Consider the following 11,098-nt stretch of genomic DNA (forward strand, 5'->3'; position numbering starts at 1 on the left):
CCACTAAGGGATCCTTACAATCAGGTTTTCAACAATCTTTTGGTTGTAGCTGACAGTTCACAATTGCAGCCATTCATAAGAGTTCCTGGAATGTGGCCTACAGAGTTCACACTGGTCAGCTATCTGTGGAAAACGATCTGTACTGTGTTCCCTTTCCAAAAGGGCCAGTAATATTTTGCACCTCTCCCCATTTACCAGAAAGGAGTCTGTTAAGTGTGTCGTAATTTAAACAAATTTTTAAACTTTCAGTATAAAAGTGGCTTTTTATGAACTATATTTTCAACCATTATTATATCTCCAGTTTACACAAAATCCGTTTGAAGAATCATCGACTATAAGCCTTTCCAGTGAGAAAGGCTAAAATATATAAACTTTATGGCAATTAATAATATAGAGTCAACAGGCAGTGTTAACTGAAATTTAAAACATTTTCTTGCTTTCTATATATAACCGTCAGCCCTTTTAAAGGTATATTATTAAAATGTATTTATAAATCTTCTTTCAAAATAAATAAGTCTCAAAATGAAGCTTTGTAAAAGGTAATGGAGCCAAAACCACAGATAGGGTTTTTAATATATCAAACTAAAGAACCTCAATCATTTTTGTTAATCTTCCATTTTCCTTCCTTTTCTCAAAGAACTAGACTATGTTTACTAACATATTAACTTTAAAAAAAAGCAAACTGTTTACAAATTTTTAGGATCTGAAATTTTCAGGATCTGAAATTTTCAACCTATTCACAAAGTTAAAGTCATAATTACTCAAAACCTCTCACTCCAATGTTTTATTTTGCATTTGAATGACTGCAACTAAAATTGTATGCAGATTTTAATTTAAGAAGGCAACCCCAAATCACCATATAAAAAGTATGATTTTTGTTGGTACAGTTTCCTCAAAAATAGTCATCTTAGTAATTTAAACATATGCCTAGAAAAACTGTGTTATTTAATTTCAAGCATACAATTTAAAATGCCCTCTTTCACAAAGGCTTTCCATTAAAAACAAAAACAAAACAAAACACTATTTCTACTTAATGGATTTATTCCTTCACCAGGTGTGTTGGTCCAGTGACAAAATAGTCAAATGTGTAAGATTACATCTTGAAAACTAGCATGTTAAATTAAAAACCAATGAAAGACTGTAACAAAAATTAGAAATGCACACTGGTAAGTAATGCAGATTTTAGAAGACTGGGTGGGGGAGGGAAGGACCATATTTAATATAGGACTGCACACACATCAAAACCCCTGCACTGGATTAACTATTGCCAACTGATAAGAACAAATGCGGTAGTATCTGTAGCTCATTAACCTTCCGAAATAAATTCTTAAAATTATTAACCTTTTAATAAAGAGGATAAATAATTTTATCTTTGAGGTCGTACCCTAAAGAATACATCCCAGAGTTTCCATTTGTCAATGGATCTGTCTGCTCCATGCCACATCATTATATTTAAGTTCTGGGGAATGTAACTGCCTATTTTGTAAACTGAAAGAGTTGTGAAGAGGAGAGAAAAATACATTCTTCATTCATAGATGTGCATGTGTTTTACAAGCAGGTGGGTGTGGTTTGGGAAACCACTCATCATTTCTTGAAATATGGAGGCAATATACAACAGGAACAGAGAGGCAAGCAAATGGTTATTTACCAACCCATCAGAAAAAATTGGCTTCTGGCAGCTAGAAAAGGGAAGATATCTGTTGCCTCTTACAAAAGATGAATAAACAAACAATCTGCATTTCAGGTGTGCCCCATGTGTGAAAAGTGAAATATGGGAGATGTAAGGAGGGATTTTTCTGAATGGCTTGTGGAATCAGTTTCTTTACTTGGTAGTCCCATCCATATAAAATTTCTCAATGACTAGCTAGCTGAGCTCACTTATGGATACGTGGTATTCTCTAAGAGTTCTCAAATGGAAAAAAGACTCCCAACAAGCAAGTCACCTACAAAAAAATATGAACTTTGAATTACAAAAAGCAGAGGAGATGATTTCAGTGAGCATTTTTCAAACCAACAGAAGTATATAACAAAAATACAAGGCTAATTAGAAATGAAAAGTTAAGAATGTGAAGGAACTCAGAAGAAACAGAAAAAACCTTCAACAGATCTCATGGTTCTACATACCAATTATTCTAGAAATCCATAAAATTATCTTTTAACACATCTAAAATTAACCTCGCTCAAAACAAAAAACCCAGCAAATAAATGCCTAACTGTAAAGTACCTGAAACTTTCTAATTTTTAAATGTAATTTTAAAGCTTTGTAACAAGTTGGTTTTTAAAAATTTGCAACATGTCAAATTTTCCTGTGACATTTCCTGAAAACCACTTAAAAATCCTCACTGAACCATAACCAAACATCAACTGTTGTAGAATTGGTAATGGCAATACACCAATTTTCACTTAAACCATTAAAAAAGCATCCCTTAAACAGAGGGAGCCAATTGTTGACAACTGTTAACACTTTTACTATAAAATTACTCTAATTTCAAGAACTGTAGCTTTTACTACTGTCAAAGAGTCTTACTTCATATCTCCCTTTCCATAGTTAAAAAACTACTGATGGAAGATAACATCTTTCCAATACACTTTTTACTTCAAAAAAAAAAAAAAAAAAAAAAGATCTTAACGAAGTCACTGGGAAGCCTCCTGACCTTCCATGTTCTTTTATTTAAAAGGCTGGAGGACGATATGATCTTCAAAGCCAGACTTGACATTTCACCATTCTCTCTCCAGCCTTTGCAGATACACTGGAGGAGATTCCTTACATGGATCTTTCCCTACTGTAGAGGACCTCTGGTTTTCCAGAATGGGAAACTTCTGATTTTACGTCTTAGTCTCCAAACTCACACTGACAAAACTCTCTGCCCTAAGGGTTCAAGTGCGATTGTTACCTAAGAAAAGGACAATCTTCTGGGGCATAATCTACTAGTTACCACCTGTAAATCGAGAGAATTAAGCTTAAATCCACCTTTTTTGAATGAACAAATGTTGTGTCCTTATCCAATTCAGTGCTTTTAAATGACTGTGACAAGACCAATTCTCTCATTACACCTTTATATTAGCAATCTAAACGAATGCATTTTCAAGAACTGACAAATCAATCTTACTAAACACAAACTAAACTTACTAAACACAAGCTAAGTTTAAAAACGCTAAGGGCCTCAAATTGAAAAAAGAACTCTTAAGTTGCATTCTAAACTACAATGTTTGGTCAAGCACTCCTATCAAATATTTTAAGTAAGATTTCCATACCTGTCTTCATCACCATCAACAGGAATAGCTATGCTGAATACAGAGGTGGCGAGACTGTTCATAGGTGTTAACTGAAGGGGGTTTGCCAGGGCATCTGCAACAGGAGGCTTCACAACAGGCTTATTTTCAGCAATGAGAGAAAGTGGTGGTTGAGGTAGGGGTTCTGATTTTCTTCTAGTATCGTCAACATGCCCGACTAAAGGTTGGGTCTGAGTCTGAAACTGGCTTAGGTCAGACTGTGGTAGACTTGTTGGTGCACTGGGTGTGCCTTGCGCTAAGGGCAGCCCAACATGCTGGATTATGCTGCTGCTCCTGCTGACTGGCGTATGGCTGCTCAGCTGCTGCGACTGGACCAGAGGCGCGGGTACATTTGGCATAGTAACAGAGGTGGTAGACACACTAGGCACGCTTGGAGCGGGCACGGCTGCAGGCACGTTTGGAACTCCGGGCAGCACGGCGTGGGGGCCGCCAGGCACGGCTGACGGCGCACCACTGCCACCCATCTGCGGCGGAGGCACGGACTGGGGCTGTCCGGTCCCAGGGGGGACCAGGCCCGGCGGCACGGCGCATCCCACAGCAGCCAAGGGCACTCCGGCCGGCTGACCAGGCGCGGCCTGTCCGCCTGGCGCGGGTCCCGGCCCCGGGGCCACGGCTTCACTGGGCAAGGAAGACACGCCCATTATCTGCGCACCCACCGAGGAGGCATTCGGGCCGGTGCCCACTGGAAGGCTGGCAGCCGTGGCGAGGCTCGCTCCGGCGCCGGTGGACGAGGGCTGCGCGGGGCTTGGCGGCTGCAGGCCGGCCACGTGCTGCTGTAGGTACTCACTCTGACCCGCGGGCTGGACTGGCAGCAAATGCCCAGGCGGTAGCTGAGGGTACGCGAACGGCTGGGGCGGCTGCGTCGTAGGAGCGCCGACGGCGGGGCCCGGCTGCTGCGGCAGGGGCACGCCTGGCTGCGTCAGGGTTACATTCGTCAGCGGCAGCCCCTGTCCATTGGGCCCCTGCGGGAGGACGCCGGGGCCGGTTCCCTGGGGCTGGCTTGGCTGCGGGGCTGCCATCATTTGCTGAGGCCCGGCCGCGGCTCCCGGGAACGGCGGCACTGGAGCCGCGCTTTGAACCACAGCCCCACCTACGGGCGGCGGTGGCTGTGGCTGCCCAACGCCAAAACTCTGCGGCTGGGCCGGGGCGGGCTGGCTCATTTTCTCCGACGGGGGTAGCTGTGACACAGCAGTCAAGGAACTGTCAGTTCCCGAGTCGGGCCCGTGCGCCCCCTGCATGGAGGCCACCACCACCACCACCGACCCTCCGGTGGCGCCCAGGCCGCTGTCCCGCTCCGCAGTCTGGTCAAAAGTATTGCTGTGCCTAATGCAATCCCCAGACCTGGTCAGGACGCTGCTGTCTGAATCCCGCTCATAGTATTCCATACACGTCCATCGGCCGCGGCGGTAGGGCTCCCCGCTCCCGTGGTCCAGCTTGATCACGCGAAAACGGGAACAAGTGGTGGGGGGCTGTGATGGGGCTGCGGTCCCTGGCCCGGCAGACGAGCCCGTGACCGGGGGGGGCGCCGGGTGCCCCCGAAGAGGGGGCCGAGGTGGCGGCCGCCGCCAGGGTACTGGCCAGCGCCCCAGCCACGCTCCGGGCCGAAAGGGCTCCTCCTCCGTTGGCGGGAGCACCCGCCGCGGCCGCCAGCTGCCCGTCCAGGAGGAGGTTTGGAGAGACGGTCCCGGGAGTCTCTGCATCCCCAACATTGTTGAGTGTCTCTTCGGAGGAGCTGCGCTCGCAGACCTCCTCAGGGCCATAATCCGTGGCCCGAGAAACGTCGAATATTTCGGAGGAGACGTCCTCTGTACGTGACTCGTCCGGGTCGTCCAGGCTCTCAGTGTCCTCGGTGATGCTAGTGGCCACCTGAGCCGTGGTGACACTAGTGATCTGGAAGCAGCTCTTCTTCTTGGCCGGCATCTTGGACATGGTGAGGAAGGCTGGAGGGCAGAGAGGCACGCCGGCTCCTCTGCGATCTTGCCGGAAACCAGGAAGGGCAAAGCAGGGGCCCCCAAAGACAAAGTCCGAGTCCGCGCTGGGGTCTGAGGCCCGCCGCTGTTAAGAGTCACTGGCTGATCCGGACGCTGGCCGCTCTGTGAGACATCCTCCTCCCCGTTTCCTTCTGAGTCGATCTCTACGGCTCTGCCCCCGTCGCACTCGCGCGGCGGCTCCTCCTTCCTTTTCGCCTCCCGCAGCCGCGGCGCCTCAATTCAATCCCCTCAGCGGCGGCGCGAGCGCGAGCGCGATCCCAGGGGCGGGCCGCCTGCTTCCTCCTCCCGTCTCCGGGGCCGCCGTGGTCAGTCTAGCTCGGCGCTCGGCGCTCGGCGCGGTCAGCAGGCCTTGGCTGGGGGTGGGAGTGGGAGGGCGAAGGGGAGGAGGAGGTGGTGGTGGCGGCGGCGGCGGCGTGAGGGGCGGTGCTGCCCCGCTCGGGCTCCTCAGGCCAGTGCCGGCGTCAGCTCTGGGCTCTCGGACGCTGAGGGAAGAAGGGGAAGGAATGGCGAGTCTGGCGCCGGGGATTCCGGATTCAGCCAGGAGCCGCGGGCTGGGGCTGGCTGAAGGTCCCGCGGGCGGGCGGCGGAGCTTCGGCGCGGGCGGGCGGCCCCCTCCCCGGCTTTAGCCGGAGCTCAGCCCCAGGGACATGTCGGCTGTCTCTGGCGGAAACCCGCTCCGGGGGAGGGGAAAGCCGGCTCGGTCCTCCCCTTACAGGGGGAGCCACCCCGCGGGCGGCGGCGGCGGTCTCGGCCTCCCCTCGCGGCTCCTGAGAAGAGTGAGGGGCGGCGGCGGCGGCGGCGGCGCGGTGGTGGCGGCAGCCGCCTGGCTGGCCGGCGAGCGGAAGCGCTCCGGCTGTGTGAGGTAGCGGTGGTAGCTTTTTCGGCTCCTCCTCGGTGCGCCCGGTTCGCAGACCCTGGAGAAACTGAAATTCAAACTGCTGAAGCGGCGGCTGCAGCTCCCTCCCCTCGGCCAAGATGGGGCTGAAATGGCCGCGCCAGGGATGCTGGGAGGAGCAGCGGCCCCGCTGCCGCCGCCGCTGTCGACTAAAATGCCGCCGCTGCCGCAGCCACCGCCAGCGCCGCAGCCGCCGCCGTTCCGTGACGCACCGGCGTCGTGACGTCACCGCCCCGCCCCCGCCGGTTTCCTGCAGTTTCGGGGGGGGGGGGGGGGGGGGGGGGGGACGGTGGGCGGGACTAAAGGTTAAAAAAGGGGGGCGGTTTTTTTATTTAAAATTTTTTAAATTTAAAATTTACGCTGTAGGTCTTTAAGAGTTGGAGAGCTGAAGACTCTTAAATTCCAACCCTAGAGAAGCTTACAACCGCGCCAACCGGTTTTGTTCCGAGACGCTGGAAGACTGGATGGAGGTCATGTGCTGTGTCTAATGTTTAGCAAAATCTTAGAGAAACAAGGGCGATAGAAATGGGGGTTAGGGAGAGTTAGGATAAAGAGGGAGACCAATGGAGGAAGCGAATCACTTAAAAAAAGTCTTCTGAAAATAAATGTTGACCACTGTAGTCAGAGGAGTGAAATATTGAGAGAAATGCGGATGATTAACCAAGAATAGCAAGCCAGATTGAGTCAGAAAACTGATCTTTCAGCCAGAAATTCTGTCTCCAACAATGGCATCAGGAGATGGTTACTTGCCCAGGGTGAGGTCAGTTTAAAAAAAGATTAGAGGTTACCAACATATCCCTCATTTTCCTGAATTTGCTGTGATTTCAGCATCGAAGAGTTCATTTAACCTCTTGAGACTGTTTTTACTTTCAGCACGAAATCAGCTTATGGGCTCCATAAATGTAGAACCTACTGCGTTAGTTATAGTTCTTTCTTTTGTTTATTCTAAAACTCCTAGTTGGAGCCAGAGTGTTACGTGGTTTGAATTGGGCCATGAACAACCAGAACAAGTCAGAAAGCACCCTTTCCTCTCCCAGTACAGAGAGCAGCTATAAAGTACTGGAGATTTTATCATCTTTTTGCTACTTTCTGGCAAAAGAAAGTGGTAAGGCCATTCTCTTAAACAGTTAAAAAAAAAAAGTGGGGAAGGTGGCTCTTGAACTTTGACACACTAATACATCATGTATGTAAAATCCAAGAAATCTTGAGGGGAAATCAAGATTTCATATCACAGCTTTAGCAGTCATATCATTATGACTTACATAAATCAGTTAATCATTATACTCAGTTCTCTAATCTTTGAAGAGTAGAAATACTTTTTATGACAAAGGATGTTTTGATAATGACAGTTTACTGAAAATTTTTAGGTCCTTAGTTGTAAATAACATACAGACACATGTCTTTTAACCTTAGTAGAAACCATGTCCTCCAAACCCAAGTAAACGAGGTCAGGATGTGAAATAAGACCACATAATAACATCCCTGTTTCTTAAGAAGATGGGAGAGAGTAAAGGAACAAAGTGTAACATTATGCTGCTATTGTGGCAGAGATAGCTAAAGGAATGTTTCATTTCTAAATCTGTAATTTTGGTAATTGTTAGAGATATTTTCCATTAATAAGTTAGATCAACTGGTTAAATCCAATATCAACTTACGAAAGCTTAATTTAACTTTGATTTACCATATTGTTAAAAATGGTGATCAATTTTGGAAAAATAGGTATAAGATGCCTGCTTGCCTCATTACATTATCTTATTACATAAACTTCTTGATTACTTGTTATGATGATCTTAAATCACACAAAGGAAAAATCTAAAGTAATCTGTAAGATGATTTCTCCTTAAAGAACACATTAAGGATTTATTATGAAATGAAAGTAATGATAAAGATAATTTAGAAGAGATCAGTAAGTGGGCTATATTTTTGGTAAGAATGGGGTTAAAGATGTTAAAAGACATCTTAGCCTAAAATAAGATGTATAAAGTTAAAATGTTTTGTTTATATTTTTAAGGATTTCTGTGTGAATAAAATAGTTCTCTTGAAAGTAAGTTTTCCAGAAGTCTTAAAGGCCCTAGCTTCTCTTATACATTTGCTCCTTAGAAATGTAAAGAATTTATTGCATAAAACTGCTATGATAAAAATGATAAAAATTCTGGTTGTTACAAATAGGTTTGAAACCATTTTACAGAGGAAAAAAAATCATAGAACTGTCATCAGACTACACAACTATGTAATTCATGGTTGGCCCACAAAGGATTAAAAGCCTCCACATAACTAATTAAAATGATAGGAAACAAGATGTACCAGTCAGTATATACGCTCTGGGTGTGTGTGGAAAGTTGACAATAAGTAACATGGTAGCCTAACTCACTGGAACCGGAGAGGTCTCTGGAGTCCCAAACCTCAAGACCAAGGGTCTTAATGCAAGTATCCTGGCTCCATGCTTACACCCAAAAACCACATGTGGAAACTGTGGGAATCCTTGATTACTGCTCCAGAGCACCCAACTTGACTGTCCTACATCTGGTACTTCCCTCAAAGACTTATTTTAAAGCCATGTATGGGAGGTATGTTTAGGAAGAACAATGCAGGGGGAAAGAAAAAACAATTGCAGCAACTTAGAAACTAAGGACAGTTTCCACTGATGACCAAGAAAACCAAAACCAAACCAAACCAAACACACGACTACTATAGCAAGATTTCATCTTTTCAGAGTATCATACTCCAAATTCTACTAGGTTATTATCTAACCATATCAGTACCAGATGGTAAATTGTTTCATAGTCACAAGATCCTGGAATGTGAACTGTAGATACTCAAGAAAACCTTTTTTATTTTCTCAGCAAGTATATAATACATTTAAGATAGTAATAGCACATTATCTAAATACTCTGGGGTAGAGAAAAGAAAACCGTATTTTCAGGAGAACTTAAGCAACTACCTACCTAAGAGAAGTAGTCCTTTAGCATTAATACTATCAGTTAGTGACATTTATTGAGCCCTCCCTGTGTGCATTAAGAATTGAACAGCCTGTATCCTAGCCAACAACTTTTTCTGGGATTTAGAAATAGCTTATGTTTACTTTCTATATTTTTATCACCGAATTGTTAGAAAAATACAAAATGGAGGACTAGTTTTCAGATTCCAAAAAGCATTTGCTAGAAATAAATATCAGCTGTCTAAACAAGTAGCACTTGATTTATTACTATGATTTTCCTGGGGTTCCATTTCTGGAACCATATCTTACTAATAACCTCTTGCAGTTGAGGCCTTTGTGTAATATTATCTGAAAAGTAAAAAACAAAAACAAAACAAAACAACAACAACAACAAACTGTAATGAAAGAAGACTAAGCCTAGTGAAATTCCATAAATACTTTTATGAAAGAAAACATCTGATTGAGATGCATAATCTTTTCATCACTTGAGAGCGAATGAAGTGTGTAAAATTTTCACATTTAAGAAAAGTTCTATTAGATAGTCTTCTAAAGTTTGATATACTATGAAACAACAGTGTCTTTTTTAATAGTGAAGATTCCCTTGAGTCCCAAAGATCTTTGAAGTTCAGGCAAAATATAGCAACCTGATGGAAGATAATGGTGCATTTTGAACTAATAATAAATATAATGTCCTATTAAAGCCTGTTTTCTTCTATTATGACACTTAATTTAGAATCTAAAATATTATGTGGTTCTGAAATCTAGCTTAATACTGCAATGTAGGGCAACTTCAATAGAAAATCTATTAGTAATTATATTACATATATATATATATATATATACACACACACACACACATACACATTATTTGTGACCAGTTGGGATAAAATTAAACAAATCTGCATTGCCTAATTGGAGAAAACTTGAGATCAAGAGTAAGCTTCAGTTTTGTTGTAAATTTGTTTTGTGACTGTTGACAAGTCTATTAATCCCTCAGTTTCCCATCACTGAAAAGAAGCAACATTGTGGTGACAAGATGTTAAACTACCAATCCCACTGAGAGAGTAGAAAGAAAAAGATAACACATATGGCAGTGTTTTGGTGTCTTTGTAAGAAGAGATGGCAACTAATGTGATACTATTGGTAGTACTCTTTTCAATATCATTTGTTAATTAAAAAGAAAGTTACTTGGGGCGCCTGGCTGGCTCAGTGCTACTCTTGATCTCAAGGTAGTAAGGTTGAGCCCCACGATGGATGTAGAGATTACTTCAAAAATAAAATAAAATAGGGGTGCCTGGTGACTCACTTGGTTAAGTGTCTGACTCTTGGTTTTGGCTCAGTTCATGATCTCATGGGTCATGAGATGGAGCCCCTGGAGTCCTGCTCTGCACTCAGCGGGGATCTGCTTGAGGAGTCTCTTCCTCTGCCCCTCCCCCAACTTGCACGCACCCTTTTTCTCTCTCTGTCTCTGTCTCTCTTGCTCTCTCAAATAAATAGATTAATTAAATAAAAATCTTTAAAAAAGTACTAGGTATATATGATTTTATGAAGAAGCCATATTCTGTCATAGATGAGCTATTTAAAGACATTTAATGGGATATCCTTTGGTAAGGTGAATAATCACCATCTATTCTGCCTTTCTTGTATATGTGAATTTGGTGTAAGCACAGTGTAATTATGTATCGCTTCAAGTGGTAGTATACCTGTAATTTTAAGTTGTAATTTTAACACTCACAAAAGAGCATTGAAAGACATTGCCAATTTCTAGACTTCTAGGTTATAGTTTGTTCTGTATGTTACTATTATCGGCTTATGAAGTTCCAAAAAAAAAGTGTTTGAGTGTAGAAACTTGTATAAACTGGATTTAGACATGAAGGATGGTCTAAGTGTTGACTGATAATCTGATGGTCATTCTGACCTGGCTGATTGGACTAATTTTAATTCATAGGAACCAATGGTGGAAAGGCACATATATAATCT

General features: G+C 44.2%; 1 protein-coding gene across 1 annotated transcript in view; it reads right to left on the minus strand.

The window, feature by feature from the left end:
• Positions 1-5,645, minus strand: part of TSC22D2 (TSC22 domain family member 2) — a 49,111-nt gene extending 43,466 nt beyond the window's left edge. Inside the window, 2 exon segments of the mRNA XM_021685977.2 lie at positions 3,256-4,814; positions 4,816-5,645. Coding sequence (XP_021541652.1) covers positions 3,256-4,814; positions 4,816-5,223 — 1,967 coding nt within the window. The 5' untranslated portion in view covers positions 5,224-5,645.
• Positions 5,646-11,098: the final 5,453 nt, after the last annotated feature.

Source organism: Neomonachus schauinslandi, chromosome 1, assembly GCF_002201575.2.
Source record: "Neomonachus schauinslandi chromosome 1, ASM220157v2, whole genome shotgun sequence".
NCBI classification, from domain to species: Eukaryota; Metazoa; Chordata; class Mammalia; order Carnivora; family Phocidae; genus Neomonachus; species Neomonachus schauinslandi.